The 18,884-nt window shown below is 40.8% G+C and overlaps 1 protein-coding gene across 3 annotated transcripts in view; it reads left to right on the top strand.

Moving 5' to 3' along the window:
* Positions 1–18,884, top strand: part of CPVL (carboxypeptidase vitellogenic like) — a 129,519-nt gene that overhangs the window by 13,947 nt on the left and 96,688 nt on the right. For 2 of the 3 annotated variants that reach the window (XM_036074485.2, XM_078059406.1), the window contains 2 exons: positions 4,896–5,084; positions 13,418–13,536. In XM_036074485.2, coding sequence (XP_035930378.2) covers positions 4,907–5,084; positions 13,418–13,536 — 297 coding nt within the window. In that variant the 5' untranslated portion in view covers positions 4,896–4,906. Of the gene's footprint in view, positions 1–4,895; positions 5,085–12,981; positions 13,271–13,417; positions 13,537–18,884 lie in introns of those variants that run through there. The other variant, XM_036074488.2, reaches the window with a different exon arrangement.

The raw sequence follows: 18,884 nt of genomic DNA, 5'->3' as shown, positions 1-18,884 counted from the left end.
TTAAAGGTTTGTTTATCCAAATAAACCACTTGTTTGCCTAGAAATCTTTTAGCAAAAGAACTAGAGTTGGTATTTATGGAGGGTTGCGCAATAGCTCTTTATGATAGGATTCGGGTGCTTTGGATATGCTTGAATAATCTCGAGATGTGCTTACATCTTTTTAAAGTAGAGGAACCACTTTCTTGTACCTTCTTTCATTGCAGATTCCATGGAAATGTCTGTTACTCATTGGCCTGTTTGTTTGTTTGTTTGGGGGAATGTTTTTTTTTATGTTGGGAGCTACTAAGGCCAGTTAAATATGGAGGGGGATCCAAATAGCTATTTTACTGCAGGTACAGCGTTTCTTACGTGAACAATTCCTATCCTTTGATTGGAATAATAATCTATCATATCAAATAGGCAAGTGGGAAGGAGAGAACACAGGGCGGCTTGACACGTCTGCTCTTTGTTTCTTTGTCCTCATTCTGGAGTTTTTGGTTTTGATTCTTTTTTCATTGGTAGACTGCACAGTTTCCAGTGGCCTTTTCAGGTTTCTTTTGTAGAAGGCTTGCAAATCTGACCGTGTTAATGGTTGCTTTCAAACACTAGGACAACTTGGCAGGATTTTGCCCTTTTGTCTCTTCTGCTGATCATTTCAGTTGGAATTGGGAGTGTGAGTTGATGGAAAGAAGTTTCCAGCTCATTTTTCAAATTAGGAACATGAGACCACCGTGTGTGGGTAAATGTTTAAAAACCAGCTCTCTGGGGGTGGGAGTCTTTGCTTATTTCTGTGGTGTAAATACTCCCACCAGGGCTGATTTAAAGATACCAACAAGATGTTCCCTGAATGCAGAGTTGGAAAGAAATGCACAGTAGCTGACCATTATGGAATCCGTCCACCACATACAAAAACCATAACCCTGGAGTCATGGTAAAATGTAGTAAATAGTTATAAAGTGATGAGTTTTGAGTATTTATTACTTATGTTTTTAAAGAAAACTTATTAAATGGTTAATTTTTAACAATGGCTTTGTTGAAAAACAAGCTCTCAAAGCTCCTGGAAAGATAACCACTGGTTTTAACACATCAACTGGGACCCAGAGAAGTCACTGTTTCACTGAAGTGTCAATGAATGAATGAGTTGGCAGAACTGTTTCTAAAAACCAAATTTCTCTAGGAAAATTGACTTATTAATATTTCTGCTTATTCATTTGTCATTTTTTATTGCATGCTCTAATGATCTGTGAAAGGGGTTTAGGACTGTTACAGGCTGTTAATTATCTATTGAGACAATAACAGAATATCTGAATATAATTGTAATCAAGAGTAAAAGTGTGGAAAGCAGATTCAATGTAGATCCATAAATAAATCCTGGCTTTGAGTCTTGGGCCTACTACTCACCAGTGGTGTAAACTTATGTCACTTACATACTTCTCTGGCTCCAGTTTTAGTCTCCAAGATGAGAGGCCACATGAAAATCTAATATCTCATATCTGTCTAAAATATGACTCATTATTTAGACACATCAGTTCAACAAGTATTTGCCGATACCAATTATGTACACATTTGTTATGGACTCAATTCCAGGTAGAATTAAATCCAATATAGGAATAGTAATTATTATTATAACAGCATCTCACATTTACGCAGCGGCTTCTAATTTGCCAAAGAGAAAGTGTACTTTGAGTCTTGAGGTTCTATGGCTCTAGGAAACCAAGACAAATCCTCATAGAATGTTAGAGAAAGAAGAATGTATTCTAAAAGAACAAACAGAACCCTTATTCCTAGGAAACGCAAGAGGTCATAACCAGGTAGTAACAAGGAATAAGGAACAAGCATTTTTTTTGCCATGTCTATCAGTTGCTTCACTTTATCTTAACAAAAGCAAAACCAAAAACTATTTTTTTCTAATTATAAGAGTAATTATTGTAGAAACCTTAGACATTTTAAAGAAGTGTTAATTAAGGAGAAACTACCATGTATCCAATGTAATAGCCTGTTCTTCTTTACCTAATATTTTAGTATATTTTCCAAAATATTCTTGTTATTTTAATTGCTGTGTCTAATTCCATCTTTTTGGTGTACAACAATTTACTTATCTTAAATTGTTTACATTGTTGACAGTTTTTATTATTCTAAGGAACACTGTGATAAATAGCTGTGTTTATAGAAAAACATTGTACTTTGGACGTATGGTTTCCAACTGTAAGACAATTTTAGTAAATCATATACTTTTGACCTTTAGCTTGTTTAATTCTGCCAATATTGCTTTGTATTTACTTAGATTTTATGTTTCTAAACATTAGGAGGAACAGTTTGCCTGAATCCTTCAATATGATATATTTGAATTGGAAATAGTATCAATGTTTTCATATTATTTCAAGTAGACATGATAAATTGGTTAATTTTTTTTCACTTTCTATGGGCAGTAGCTTCTAGTACAGGATTTTTTGTTTAGAAAGTACTCAATAAATGTTCAATACATTGCAAGATTCAGGCTAATTTAGGATAAGCAAAAACATTTGAGAAGAATTTAAGAAAAAAAAAAAACACTTCTCCATTCATGGTAATAGCTTTCATTTTCATGAGGAGAGATGACAGCCAAGCACAGTTCAGGAATTCTGATGGTTAAATGAGAATTATGAAATGAAGTATGTTGTTGCTTTAATTCACCGGCATGAGAAACCATGACTCTAATAGTTATTTGATTAAATGTTAATGAGATCTACTAAATTGACCCAACTCTTACTTTTATGTATTAGATTTATGTCAGTTAAAACAAGACGAGTTTTACCTCTTTCCTTCTTTAACATCTTTGAGTCAGCATCTGCTTACAAGGGAAGTGTTGTTACTACCCTGGTTATTTAAATATTAATGACTTCCATTAAAGGCAGCTGGAGGTTTGCAGCAGGAAGATGGAGAAATTAGATGGCCTGATTAGTTTCTTTCTGCCACCAGGAAAAAACAAAACCTCTTACTGGAAGAGCTTCTTCCAGTATTTTTTTAATTCCACAGATTTTTTTTTTCCTGAACCAGTTAGAGAGTAAGATTCTTGATTTTAAGGATTCCTTGAAAGTAGTTATGTTATTAAAACATGAGTGTAACAAGTTCATGTAATTAAAAAAAAAATATTTTATCAGCTCCATAGTGGTCACTACTCTTGGGCTTCTTGGGACTAATTTCAGGTTTTAAATTCATTTTGTTCCTTATTATAGTCACTAATAGGCAAAGCCATTTTTTAGCTACGGATTGTATTTGGTTGGGCTTGTTTACATGAAGTATGGGGAATTCTATTAAGTTAACCATGAAAGACTTGACAAGCATTGTATATTTGATCAAATTATAAATGTTTATCTTATTGGGGAAATGTGTCTAAAATTTGTTACAACCAGTATTTTCATGTTATGCCAGCTTGGGTTATGATAAGCACGTGGTAATAGATTTTTACACATTTTGTGTTTTTAAGATGTTTTAATGGCATGGTATTTTAAAGCACTATTTTAAACAGTCCAAAGCAGGCATTATATTTGCATAATTGTATATTTCTTTTTACATCCAGAAACCTGAGTAAAGTGTTTATTCATGTCACTTTACTTAGACTTTAGAGCTAAGAATTTAGATCATGCTTAAATAGTAGTAGTGCAGAGTAATAATAACACTGATGTCGGATCATAATACTTAGCATTAAGGATTAAGGTGAGTCAAGTGAGGCCCTTGCCCAGGGTAAAATTTAAGAGAGTGCCGAAAAACTCAATAATCATGATATGTAGTATTTTAATGCAATGTCTGGGAAAAAAATCAAAATTAATGCCAAAAAAAAATCCATGATGAACAAAACATCAAAATTTTAGAAAAAGTTGCCAGCCAGCCCTGCCTGTACCCCTGGCTCACCTTAACCTGGTCTTGGCCTTGACTGGGTTCCGCATGTCCTTGGATGAGACATTCCTTTGAGTCAAATTTTCCTTATCTAAAATTGGTGATAATCATCTTTGATTTCCTGGTCGGGTTATTAAGATATTCAAATCAGCTGAAAACACATGGGAAAGCCCATTGTAAATACAAATTATATGTTTATATACAAGTTTAGGGAAATCATCATAATTTTAAGCCATTATTATTATCAGCTGAGATGAATACTCTAAGCAAACATCAGATTCGAAGGCCCTTAAAAAGCTGTGTTCATAAAGTTTGCGGCGTAGCTCTTGAGTTTATTTATCAGCTAGCTATAGGGGCAGGGACCTATAGATAGTTGTAGGACCTTCCTTTTCTTCCTTCTTTCTTTTTTGTTCTCGGATGCAAAATTTATGATTTGTAAGAGACAGAAGAGGTAAGTGGAAATCCATTTTGTTTATTTTAAATTTCTCTGCAAAGTGCCATGGACAAGTCTTACTTTTGCTCAAGCTGTTCTACCCATCAGTGATGCCTTCCCCCTTTCTCCTGCCCATCTGGGCTCCACCTACCTTTTACTCACATCCGTGACCTTGGTAAGGCCTTCCTGGGTTCTCTCAGGCTGAGATGTGTTCTCAATCCTCTCCCTTCCTGGTAGATAAATGTCTCTACCACTCATCTGGTGATCAGTTACAGAGTCCTGTTGTCTTGAGGTTTTATCTAATCCTGCATTGAATTTACTTTTCAGACCACAGTTTTAGAATTATAAATTGTTTTTCTAGTTAGATTATAAATCCTTGAATAGCGCCTCCTTCTCCCTTAGACTCATCACTTCAGGGTCAGCAGGGATTGGGTCTGTTTTATTCAGGTGGTATCCAAGGTGCTTATTAGCAAAGGGCTTTGACATACAATATACTTTTCTTTTTTTACAGTATACCTATTTTTTGAATGAAATAAATGAATGTCTTGTATGTAAAAAGGCTGGGTAAATATTTATTCTTTGGATTCATTCGTTGTTTTCATTCTAGGACTGGAGAGAATGGTTGGTACCATGTGGAAGGCGACTGTTTTGGTGGCTGTATTCATATTCAGCCCTGGTGGTGATGGGCTCTTTCACTCCTTATACAAAAAAGCTCGGGTTTCTGTACCACATGAGGGAGACGTAGGAGAGCCATTATTTCTTACTCCCTACATTGAAGCTGGGAAATTCGAAGAAGGTAAGTTTCATAAAATCAGAAAACCACTGGTATATTTTCAACAGGTTGTTTTTTTTTTAAAGCAGTTATCTTACAGGATTCAAAATACATTCTGGTATTTTTACTCAGTTGTTTTATTTCAAATATTAATGGTTTGATGTCCTGTGTTATCAGAGTTTTGAGCTAAAATGAGAGCTTGCCAGGGACAGATTATCTAGAGGTGGAGCCCCTGCACTTCTATTTATAAAACTAGCATAGTGCCTGTCCACAACTGGGCACTTAATAAAGAGAATACTAACCTTAGAACTTCATACATGTCAGTTACTGGTCCCAAGGATTCTACATAAACTTATGTAAGCATCTCCACAACCCAGGGAGATGTACCTACTTGACACACAAGAACACTAAAGCAGAAAAAGATTCAGTTACTTGCCCGAGTCACATGGACACCAGCTGGTAGATGCAGGATTCACACCCAGACAGCCTCACTCCTTAGTCTATGACCACAGGCACAGTGTTGGGCCCCTTTGCCTGGCAAGTTACCCAAACCTACCCAAACCTAGGCCTCAGTTTCTTCATTAACAAGATGGGGATATAATCACTTAGTCAAGTTGCAGGGATGTTAAGAATCAGATGAGAAAATGCACATGAAGACTCTTTGTAACCTGTAAATTGCTCCCTAAATATTAGTGTCTGCAAGTGGCTTTTTATTTAGACATTGTGGGATTTTCTATTATTATTAATAGGAAAAAGGTATTATTTAGTATCATCAGAGACTAAAATTTATATGTCTCTGCTCTTAATGCTTCTTTATGTTTACGTAAATCACTGTGTAGATAAGTTACTTAATCCTTCTGGACATCAGTAGGCTCCTGAACTATAAAATAGTATATAGGCAGCTACTCTGAGGTGCTATTTGTAAAAGGAATCAGAGAAATGGGGTGGTGCTGTGGCATCAGGAAGGGTCTTTAAGAGGGTAAGAGACCGTGTGTTTGCTGATAGAAATGATCCAGCAGAGGGGGGAGTTGATTGGGGTGGGACAACTATTTCAGGAGTACTTGTTTTTCCTTTTTGTAAGATTTTATTTATTTATTTATTTATTTATTTATTTATTTATTTATTTATCTGAGAGAGAGAGAGAGCGAGCAGGTGGAGGTGCAGAGGGAGAAGCAGAGGGAGAGGGACAAGCAGACTGTGCTGAGTGCAGAGCCCAACATGGGGCTCAATCCCATGACCCTGAGATCATGCATGACATGAGCCGAAATCAAGAGTCAGACACTTAACCGACGGAACCACCCAGGTGCCCCAGGAGTGCTTTCTTTAAGTAGATGATAGACATGGTGGCTGGCACATAGATGGGGCGCTTGCTTTGCAGGACTGCAGTTTATCTCTAATCACAGGTGGGAAAACCGAGTTAATGGCTGTGAGGCTGGTAAGTTGGTTGATAGCATGAGAATGTGTGGAAGTGATACTGGATATTTTAGGGAAATAATCATTTTAAAGATCAAAAATAAGTGTGTTGACTCCATAAAGAAGTTTTAAAATAAAGCAACTTCTCTTCATTTGAAATATTCCCATAGCTAATAGGATATCATCATTTTGTTTTGTTTTGTTTTGTTTTCTTTAAAACCAACACATTCTTATATCTTAAGGGTGCATTTGAGTCCTGGTCACATGTCTTTTTCTGACATACATATTGACTCCATGTCTCACTATCTCTTTTCTAAGGAAAGGTGAAAAACTTTGATAATGTAGTCAGTGTACATTAGTGTACATTTGATGATGTAGTTAGAGAATGTAGTCAGTCCTTTTCTAAAAAAGATTCATTTTTACTTAATGTGGAAAATGGTACAGGCTCATATCACTAGACAAATATGAAGAGGCAGAATATCATCCAAATCCACCAAAATGAATCACATGCATTCATTTTGGCTTCTTTAATAAGTGGGTACTGATGACATAGATTTTATTCATTAACAATAAATCAAAGCAAATCATTTAGTTTAGAGATGAAAAGGAGTTCAATACTCACAACCAACCCTACCAATCCATAGATGAGGAGTTCGAGACTCCAGTATCTTACATGACTTGCCCAAGGAAATGCAGATAAGAGTACCAGAGATGCGTTTAGGACTCAAATTTTCTTTTTTTTTTTTTTTTAAAGTATTTATTTATTTGACAGAGAGAGACACAGCGAGACAGGGAACACAAGCAGGGGGAGTGGGAGAGGGAGAAGCAGGCCTCCCACTGAGCAAGAAGCCCGATGCGGGGCTCGATCCCAGGACCCCGGGACCACGACCCGAGCCGAAGGCAGACGTCCAACGACTGAGCCACCCAGGCACCCCATAGGACTCAAATTTTCTGACTTCTTCTCTGTGATATGTCTGCTATAATTTATTTCCCTTTGTTTAAGACTCTTGTGCTCTTCTTTTTTTTTTAAGATTTTATTTATTTATTTGAGAGAGAGAGAGAGCACATGAGGGGTGGGGAGGGGCAGAGGGAGAGAGAGATAAGCAGGGACCCAGATGTGGGACTTGATCCCAGGGCCCCAGGATCATGACCTGAACCCAAGGCAGACACTTAACTGACTGAGCCACCCAGGCACCCCAAGACTCTTGTGCCCTTCTGATGTGACCAGATGCACACACACGAAACAATTAAGGAATAAGGCAGTGAGTACTAAAACATTAAAGTATTACATTTGAGGTAGGCATGCTGGAAATTTTGAGAAGAAAGCTATCCTATTGGTTGGTCCAGAAAACAATAATAGTGTAGTAGTCAAAATAGCAAATGGTTAATACTTAATAATTATATGCCCAGGACCAAGCATAGTTTCTTTTTTTTTAAAAGATTTTATCCATCCATTTGACAGAACGAGAAAGAGCACAAGCAGGGGGAGCGGCAGGCAGAGGGAGAGGGAGAAACAGGCTCCCCACTGAGCAGGGAGCCCAATTTGGAGCTTGAGCCCAACTTGGGGCTCGATCCCAGGACCCTGGGATCACGACCTGAATGAAGGCAGATGCTTGACCGACTGGGGCCATCCAGACGCCCCCCTAGCATAATTTCTATATGTAATAGGTACTCAATAAATATTTGTACAATTTAAGTTTTAAGCCCAAATATGTGCCAGACAAGGGTGTTACCCACACCTTAGCTTATTTAATCCTCAGAGCAACCCTAGTGAAGAAGGCATACATATTGTTCCCATTTTACAGATGAGAAAACTGAGGCCCAGAAAAATTAAGTATCTTGGTCAGGGCCATTTACAGGTAATAAGTGACAGGTGGAATTAAAACCTATCTCTGCTGACTCTAGAATCTGAGGTATGAGCCACGGCGCTGTGTGACTAGATCCACTGGAAGGCGCTAGGTGAGATTTGGGCAGATAAAGAAGGACATGTGTATACCGAGGAAAGCAGTTTCAACAGAGGCATTTGGTGAAAACGACCATGGTGGTGTGTCTGTATCATACATCTGGAAGAACCAAGTGAAAAGAATATGGAGAAGCCTATCCGAGAAATGGTCCACATCCCTCCCATTCCTGTATTTGTTGCCTACAAGCATTTCACCATTGTAGTCATCAGCAGTAGCCGAGAAAGCTTCTGGGGGAGGTAGTTTTCATCCTTGGTCCTTCTGTGCCAAGTCTGATGGATCACCATCTGATGAGCGACAACATCCAAAATAGTAAATCTGATGTAAAGTCACTTTCTAAAGTTCTATTACACAGTCAAAATTTTTGAATGGAATTTTAAGTGGCTGATCCAAAATCTGGTACATCTGGGTATTCAAATGCAGCCCTGATAACATAATTAAGGATAATTTTATTCATCCGCTTTACTGAAAGTTCAGGAAACTCTGGACAGATGGTCAGTTCATTCTCCTAAGTTCCTTTTGTTTATTGAGTCTGTCAAAACCTTAGGAACGTGAGTCTTAGTATCGCAGTGGAACATTCTTGAGATAAATAGTAATTCACAAAAAGACAAGGGAATTTTTTATTTTTTAATCTCCCAATTAGCTGGTTTAGTTTTGTGTAATTGTAATTGTATGTTTACTTTCTCTGCAGCTAGAATAAACTCTTAAAACAAAATGAATAAAGGAGGCAAATTTAAAAATATTTACAGACACTGCCTTTTCACAAACTTTAAAGAATATTTTGATATTAGGTCTTTATTATTACTTATGGTCTGGCAGTGTCTTGTCTTGTACTGGAGTCTTTGTGAATGTGATGTGCATCCTGATTAGCTGGTTTGAGTCCTTCTTTGGTCACACTCCAATCTTTTTCAAAGTGTTAATATCACAAACACTGGTGACCGCAGTAAATAATATGGAGGAAGTGAAATCACTTCAAAGAAAACCTTTTCCTTTTTTTAACTGTTTTGAACATTTGTATTGTGAGTCATGGTTCCAGGAAGTAAGAAACTCCTACATCTTGGGAGTTTATTTTCCACATTCCATTAATAGGTTCTGGAAGGATGAACCAAATATCTGAAAATATGAAATATCATTTTAGTTGAAAGAACTTTTAATTATTTTACCATGATTTCATTAAAGGAAATTTAAAAATTGAAATGGGGTGAAACACTTTTGTGAGCCAGGGAAAAATTCTAAATTCTTAAGATCTCAATAAGGCCTGCTTTCCTTAGGAGGTTTTTGTAGAAATATGCTAATCCTAGTGCATTGTCAGTGTGATGGGTTTTAGTTTATTAATTCATTCATCCATTCGCTAACATTCATTAAAAGGTGTGTGTTGAATGTCTTTAAGTTCTTAAATCAGCATCCCCATGGGTACAAAGATAAATAAGACAATTTCCCAGCTTTCCAGTAGCCCCTGATCTAGAAGGAAAGCAGGAAATGTACCTGAGTAAGTAAAAGGTAGCAGACAAACATCTTTGGAACCCTCAGTAAAGGAGGGCTGGGGGAGCATCTGAGTCATTTCAGAGCAGGCCAGTGGACCTTGTGCTGGGCTGGCCTCAGAGAGATAGATTGATTCAATCATCTCTCTCCCGTCTTCCATTCCCTTCAGCTCCTTTCTATTATATATTTCCTTTTTCTCATTCTACTTCGACCTTTCTCATTTTTCTCTGTCTTCTTTCTCAAATCCTCTCCTGCTCACTTACCTCTCTGTGATTCACATCTCACTTATTCCCAACCCCTCCATCTTCAGTTCTTTCTCCTCTTTTTGGGGGTTCTCTGATTTGGAGAAGATTAATAGTTTGGAGGAAAATATGTCAAAAGTGTTTTAGGTACAAAATTCCAGTTAGAAAAGAAATTAAGTCCTGGGGATATGATAATGTACAGCATAGTGACTATAGTTAACAATACTGTATTGCATATTTGAAAGTTGCTAAGAGAATAGATCTTAAAAGTTCTCATTATAAGAAAAAAAATTGGAACTAGGTATGGTGATGGGTGTTCACTAGACACTGTGGTGACCACTTCACAATATATACAAATATCGAATGGTTAGGTTGTATATCTGAAACCAATATAATGTTACCTATCCATTATATCTCAATTTTTAAATGGTGAAAGAAAGGAAGAAAGAAAGAGAAAGAAAAAAAAAAACTTTTGAAAGACTGCCCAGCCCCGGAGGGTAATCCTTCTTTGGTCTAATTGAGAGCGGAAGCAAAGAAGGGTGGAGGAAAGCAAGGCTGCAGGGGGGAAGGGAGTAGGCTGGGAGGAGGGCTGACACATGCCACGTTCCCCAAACACTTCTCTTTTCCTTTTCTTAAAATGCTCCTCTCCCTTTCTTTTTTCTTTGCCTTTTTCTGGCAAGAAGGCTAGATCTCTTTGGGAAGAGCATGGGAAGAGCTAGAGAAGCTGGATTGAGTTATGCAATCTTCCCTAGGGGAACTGGACTAAGCCAGAAAAAAGCAAAGTCTTCCAGACTGCAGGTGGGGTTGCCCATGGGCTGGTGATAATCTTCCCTTCCCTTGCTGGCGCCCTCATTTTTTTTTTTAAAGATTTTATTTATTTATTTGAGAAAGAGAATGAGAGACAGAGAGCACGAGAGGGAAGAGGGTCAGAGGGAGAAGCAGACTCCCTGCTGAGCAGGGAGCCCGATGTGGGACTCGATCCCAGGACTCCAGGATCATGACCTGAGCTGAAGGCAGTTGCTTAACCAACTGAGCCACCCAGGCGCCCCAGCGCCCTCATTTTACGTGCAGCTTTCTTCATTTGATCCTCGCAGAAAGCCCAGGGTGGAGGTGGGGGGTGGAAATCAATGTCCACATTTTACACAAGAGGAAAGAGAGACTCAGAGATAAAGCAACTTGTCAGGGAGCCTGGTCAGAATTGCAAACCAAGGTCTGCCTGATTCAGAAACCCATGTTCTTCCTGTTCTGCTAGCTTAGCAGGACCCTCTGGAAACTGCCGTTGAAACCCTGCCTTTGTCCCACCATCTCCTCTGCTCCCAGGTTCTCCTTGTTCCTAATGAGCAGATGCATTTCACAGGTAACAATAGCTGTGCTCCCTACGAGCCAGCTTCTTTTCTAACGGTTGTGCGTGTATGGACTCTTACTCTCATTGACCCATGAGGTCATCCACCTTCCAAGATGAGAAACTGAAGCACAGACAGGTGAAGTGATGCCCAAAGGACCACAGGGCCGGTCAGTAGCAACACAAGGATCAGCAAAGAATGAAGGAAAGGAAACAGTACTGTCTAGGTGAGAGTTTCCCTTCGAGGAGGCAGCTTTGTTTTTTAAAAGAGGAACTTGCAGCCCCAATGCCATGGTGTGCTGTTAAGTTTCACAAGCAACTCTGGGGGGGCAGGGCCCTGATTTGCAGCACCCATCCCTGAATATAAACATTCTTACCATGGTTCATCGCATGCTAGCAGTGATGTTGCTGAATGCCAAGTTGGGAAGGGATGCTAACAGTCAGCACTCCAGAGCCTATGAGCTCCAGCACCCCACTAAAGGCATCTTTAGTTGGTGGCATGGGTGAAAGATGAAGCTTCCTGACCTATGCCTCTCTACTAACCAGTCTCCAACTTAATATGTGTCAGATATAAATAGCTTTTCTTGAATCATTAGATTTTACTGAGGACACTTGCTTTGTCACCACTAAGGAACCTTTCCTCACCCAGACTCCTCTTTCAGTTCCCCCTACACCCTGCCTTCTATTTGTTGGTTCTTCTCCATTCTGTTCCTAATCACTGCTCCTCCTTCCACTCCCTGCCACCCATACTTTCTGACTAACTCTCTGGTCGAGAAGCAGCATAGCAGGGTGGAAGAAGGAGCAGACTCTGCAGCCTGACTGCTGGGTTTGCATCCCAGCTTTCCTTTACTAGCTGTGTGACCTTGGGCAAGTTACTTACCCTCTCTGAGCTTCAGTTCATCTGTAAAGTGGAGACAATAATTACACCTACTGTATAACGTAAAGCCCTCAGTACTGTTGCCTTTAAAGTATTAGCTCCTCTAGGGGCACCTGAGTGGCTCAGTCAGTTGAGTGTCAGACTCTTGGTTTCTGCTCAGGTCCTGATCTCAGGGTCCTGAGATTGAGCCCTGCATCTGTGGGGCTCTGGGCTCATCACAGAGTCTGCTTATCCCTCTCCCTCTGCTCTTCCCCTCACTCACACTCTCTCTCTCAGACAAATAAATAAAATCTTGAAAAAATAAAGTGTTTGCTCCTCTTGGTATTTTTTACTTCAGGGTGTCCTCAAGCTATCTGAGCAGTCCCTCTTTCCCCCTCCCTATCCCTCTCCCTTTGGTGCCATAAAAAAGCCACAACCTCTGCCCTCTACAGCTATCCTGTTGTCCTATTTGGCTTCCTCTGAGTAGCCATGAGGTCACCCCTAGTCTCACTGGCTGCCCCACCCTGCCCTCCCCAGCCTTCCCCACTGCCCACATGCGTCAGCCCATTTCCCTTAATGGAAGTGGCAGGCCTTTTGCTTTCATGATAACGAGAGTGTGGAGAATATAGGCCTTCCGGAGGCTGAGAGCTACTTAGCTATGTTGTTTCTCTTGCAGCTGCCTCATGTTGGGTGACTTCTGCCCTGGCCTTTCCAGTGGCCCAAATGTGAATACCATGGTTTACTTTTTAGAGTGGAGCTGAGGATCGGTGATTTAAAAAAAAAAAAAATCTTATTATAGCTCATAAACTGTATTTGGGGACGAAAAAAAAAAGGTTAAAAATGTCCCTTGTCCTTGGCTAAGTTGTGAATGTCGAATATGTGGAATGGACCAGGGCAGGCTGGAATTTGCTATAGTAAGTACCTTTGTGTCAGTCCCCTGGTAGCCTTTCTGATCACTCCATCCCAGCCCTGGCCCCTGGGGGGGAGAAGACGGGCCTAGATGAAGATGACTAACACTGTATTATTTCTCTAATCCTTGGGTAAATTTTTTCTTCCACTAGGAAAAAGAAAGAGTATGGTCCCTCCTTTCCCAGGATCGAATGTGAAGAGTTATGCTGGCTACCTCACCGTGAATGAGACCTACAACAGCAACCTTTTCTTCTGGTTCTTCCCGGCTCAGGTAGGCCTACGAGAGTGCCCTCACAGGACACTAATCCTCAGGGGCTGAGGATGCTGCCCCAGGGCAGACATGTTAGCCTACAAACAACGTACTTTAAAAAAAAATTTTTTTTGCATCTTTTAGATTTTTTTTCTAAAAATAAGTGCCAGTGACTCTGTGTGGTGTTCCTGTTTATGTGCAGGAAACAAATGTTTGCAGGGAAGGTCCAACTTTTAAATTCCTTGCAGCCTTGTGCAGAACATTCACATTACCACCTTCTTCCTGCCACAGTCTTCTTAAATCATTCTGTTGTTGTTTTGTTCTAAAAATACCTTGGGTGAGGATAGGCGCTAAGGAGCCAACGGATGATAAGAAATGGGGAGATTCCCAAAATGCACAGGTAATGCATGTCTAAGGTTAATTGATGGTGGATTTCCATGGTTGCTCAATCCATGGACTTTGCAGTACTAGTTCTTATTTTTGTACTCACCCCTTCATGCATCCAGTACCCACTGAGTAATACTTTGGGGACACAGAAGAGAGAGAATTGAACGTATTCTGGGAGGCTTTGCGGGGACAGGTAGAGGACTGCTGACCTAGTATGGCATCCTAGAAGACAGATCACTCACCTTCTCAGGCCCATATACACACACAACTGGGTATGTTCTTGTACTTTACCAGTCTTACTTAGTGCATGGTGATGTCACACAATTCTTCAGCATGAACAAATCACTTTAGGCTAATGGGTACTGTTTGGGGTGGGGTGGGGGGTGTGGATATTGGTAGAGATGCTGAGATGCATAAATAAATTTTGTCCCACCACAGGATAATTTTCTATTTTTATTTTCCAAATTGGATTTGGTTTAGAAACCAGAGAAAACAAAGAAAAAGCTATCCCTAGGGAGGGTAGTATTTATATTTGCATGTGATTTGCATATAGCAGTGTTGCATATATAAAATTGTTTACTCTAGGGTAGTTTTCAAATTAAGTTGCTTTTGTTGGCATGATTGGGTTGTATTTTCTTGACTTCTCGTTTTTGCTTTCTCAACCATGGCCTCTGCCGTAGTTGACCGCGTAGTTGTGGATGGGAGGAAGCATGTAAAAACTGGTGAGGAATTCCAGATGCTTTTTGGTTGGGCTCATAGTAGTCTTCAGGCTGTCACCTACTCTGGGAAGACTTTCCTGGGCCCTACACAGTTTATTTCTTCCTTGGTGTTACTGTTGAGTGCACAAGTGAGGAGCTTAGAGCATAAAATTAAAGGAAAGAACTCACCCTCAGGATTGTATAGGTGCAGTGTTAGCACCCAGTGCCCTCCAGATTCCCGCTGCTGCCTCCCATTGGTGGAACCCAGCTGGGAACCAGAGGGGGAGTGAGTCCAGTCCTTGGAGCTCTGTCTACCAGGGCGCAGAGCAGAGGAGAGAATGGATCTTCAGAAGCAGTGAGGGGAACATCCAAATATCCAGTACAACTGTCTTAAAGAGAATTGCTATGAATTCAGCCTAGCAATACGACCAAATTCTAACAGGTGGAAATTTTTGTGTGTGTGTGCTCTTGGAAATCTCTTAAACTTTATGCCTTTCAGAAACCACACTATGCACTTGCATTTTTGATACCACCCTTTTTTTTTTTTAAGATTTTATTTATTTATTCATGAGAGACAGAGAGAGAGAGAGAGAGAAGCAGGCTCCCTGCTCAGCGGGACTCGATCCCAGGACCCTGGGATCATGACCTGAGCCAAAGGCAGACGCTTAACCATCTGAGCCACCCAGGCGCCTGATATCACACCTTTTAATATCATTGAATAAATAGGCATTTGTCATCAACCCCTTTGTATTAGTTCTCTATTGCTGCTGTACATATTACCACAAACTTGGTGGTTTAAACAACGCAAACTTAGTATTTCACAGTTCTGCAGGTCAGAAGTCTGACATAGGCCTCACTGGGCTAAAATTAAGGTGTCGGCAGATCTGCGGTCCTTCTGGAGGCTCTCAGGGAGGATCTGTTTCCTTGCCTTTTGCATTTTCTAGAGGCTGCTCACATTCGTTGCCTCATGGCTCCTTCCCCCGTCTTCGCAGTCTGCATCAGTAGGCGGACTGAATCCTTCTCACATTGCGTCACTCTGGCCGACGCGGTCACGTCCTTCTCTGACTCTTGTCTTCTGCTATCCTCTTTTACATTTAAGGACCCTTGTGACTACATCGGGCCCACTGGATAACCCAGGGTAATCTCTGTAATGTAAGGTCGGTTGACTAATAACCCAAATCCCATCAGCTTCCTCAATTCCCAGTTACCATGTGACTTAACCTATTCACAGAATCTGAGGATTTGGATGTGGACACCTTGTGGGGGGCTTTATTCTGTGCCAAATGGATACTTGTGTCTAAATTTGCGATTCTTAGTATATTCTCTCTCAGTGATTCTCACAGTTTATTGTATTTAAGAATTATCTCCAAATTTCCCCAGAAACTGACTTGTAAATTGGGAGAGGCCAGCAAGTGATAGAATTACCAAGTGAGCCACACCTGAGAAGCCATGGTTCCAGCCTACAGGCCACCATCCTGTTTTTAGTGCTTCTGGACCCAAAGTGATCCACACCCCTTTATCCAGAAAGAAACACCTCTGGCAGCTAAACTGGTGCAAATGGGGGTGGTGTATTGTCTCATGCTCCCACCTGGGCGAGGGCTGGAATGTAGGCCTGAAGCAGGGAGTGTAGTCTGTGGGGTCAGTTTTCCTCATCCTGCTCGGTGTTCCTCTAAGGCCTGCTGGGGCTCCGTCTCCCCTGAGCTCTCTGTCTCCCTTAGCCCCGAGAAACCCCGCTTCCTACTTTCTCTTCTGCTTCGGTGACCATTTCTGATACCAGGAAGTTCCCCATTGACTTCTGCATGTTGAATCTCCAATAGTAATAACCCAGATTTGTGAAAACAGGAATTAATGGTGAGGGAAGTGGTCAAATGAAAACAAAACAAAGACTCAGTCCTTTCTTTTCTTCAGTTGCCTCTGAGCAGGGGTACAGTTTCCTCTAGAACATAGGTGGTGTAGCAAGACTGGAAAGCCAGTCAGGGAAATGGGCTTAGATTCTGTACCCTCTCCTGGTTGCCAGACTGACATCTGAACCTTCGTGGCATTAAACAGTGACTGGGCTGTTGGGGTCCCCCCCTTAATTAAATGAAGACCTATGTCTGCATCCCCTGGCCAGATTATGCTCTTTGGGGCCCAGGACTATAGCCCGAAACACATTCTAAGATGATCACGAGGCCGCCACAACAGGAAAGAAGAAGGTCGAGCACAGCATGTTCTATTGGAAGTGACAGGTTCAGCTTCAGGGGAGAAACAGGCAGGATGAGAAGATGGTACCCCTGACAAGTGTCACCATGTGGCAGCCAGGATAGATGGTTCTGAGCCTTTCTTACCTGGGGAGCTCACACACAGAGCTGGCATCTGAGACCCCAGAGCAATGATTCCTGCCAAGCCAGTCGGGCTGTAAATTATGAAACAGGCCAGTTTGGGTGAAGAAGAGAAAGCATGTGAGAAGGAAAAGCGGTGATTACCCAGATAGGGAAGAGTTCCTTTCATTTGGCAGAAAGATTAGTTCATTGCCTGTCACAGGGAAGCAGCTGATATTATCATCAGGAGAGAAATGGCCCTTTACAAAAATTGAAGGTAGAGAAAATAAGAGAGATCCAGGAAGGATGCACACTTGTAATACCCTCTGAGTATTTTGGGGGATGCTGTTTCTCAAATTAGTTTTGTCTTCCTGTTATTTCTGTGAGACTCTCCTGTTATTGTATACAAAGCAGTGCATAATGGATTCTAGAGCTGGAAATTGGTGTGCAGTGGGGATGCAATGTGCAAGAGAAATAATAGGCATTTTATTTCATGGGAGAAAAAGTATAATGAAGCCAATAAAAATGTCACAATTTTAATGAGTATTGTTAATTGAACATTGACTACGTGCTAAGCACTGTGCATTTTCTTATTTAATCCTTACAATAACCACATGAAGAAGGAATTATTATCCTTGTTTAATAGATGAAGAGGATTACAGAGATTAAATAATTAGCCCCAAATTGCCCAACTAGAAATTGGCAGAACTTGAATTTAAAACTAAATGATGGAGAAATCTTTGCTCCTGATCATTGTATGTTGATCCTGAGAAAACTGGCCATGGAAGGTGCTAGACTACAGTCATTAACATGATAGTTCTTGAGTTAGTCTAGCTTGCATAAAACCTTGGCTTGTGTGTGCCAAAGGTGAGGATCAGGATACCTACTTGAGAACAGTTTTGAGACAAATGAGAGAATGCGGGAAAGCCTTAGACGGGTGCCGGACACGTAGTAAGTAGAGTTTCTATTGCTATTATTTCATTATCATCATGTTTATCATTATTAGTTTTCCTGTTATTAATACAAATACTGTGCAGAACTAAACCAGTCGCAATGTGGGAGATTAAAGAAGACAGAAAACAGGAGGCAATTCCAAATCGGAAGTCGCTGAAAGCCAGCGAAGAGTATGGATTAATTGCTACTGGGGAAAGAAATTACAAAGTGAAACTGGGGTTTTCCATATTTAAGAAGGTAAAAAGGCACACAGATTATTATTTTTTGCAATTAGAATTCTTCCCACTGGAAAAAGATATCCCGTATTTGACTTTGTCTTAGGGATATGGGAACAGAGATGATTTGTTGGATTGTTTGCCTCAAATATTATGGAATCCAAACCAGAGACATTTAGACTTAGGCCTGTGCCCCTCTACTAAGGGCCCCATCTTGCTCCTTGGGCCAAGGGTAGTGGCTGGGATTCCTGGAATCTGAGTATCTGGTGACTGAGGAAGATCAATATCATATTGAGGAGTCAGCAAGGCTGGGATAGGGTGAGGTAGCCAGACTCCAGGAGTGACCTTTGTTTCTTAATAGCCGTGCTCCTTCGTAGTCCCCTGCCGTATTGAATCAAGGCTGGCCTTTGTGAGCAATGCACTAGAGAAGAAGTGATGGTGGGTGACTTCCAAGGCCACTGTCAAGGGCAGTGCCACTTCTGCCTTGGTCTCTTGGATCACTCACCCCTGAGGGAAGCCAGATGCCATTGGGAGGACACTAAAGCAACCATGTGGGTAAACATAGGTGGAGAGAAAGTGAGTCCTCACCCACCAGTCAGCACCAACGTTGGATGATGTTCATCCAGCCCAAGTCAGAGGACTGTAGTCCCGGCTGGTATCGTAACTGTAATTTCCTGAGACACCCTGAGCCAGAACTGTCCAGCCAGACATCCCCGAATTCCTGACCCACAGAAAGCACGGGAGAATAATTGATTACTGTTGTCTTAAGCCACTAAGTTTTGGATACATGTTATACAGCATTAGGTAACTACTAT

Source organism: Halichoerus grypus, chromosome 12, assembly GCF_964656455.1.
Source record: "Halichoerus grypus chromosome 12, mHalGry1.hap1.1, whole genome shotgun sequence".
NCBI lineage: Eukaryota > Metazoa > Chordata > Mammalia > Carnivora > Phocidae > Halichoerus > Halichoerus grypus.
This window is presented reverse-complemented; position numbering and strand designations above follow the sequence as displayed.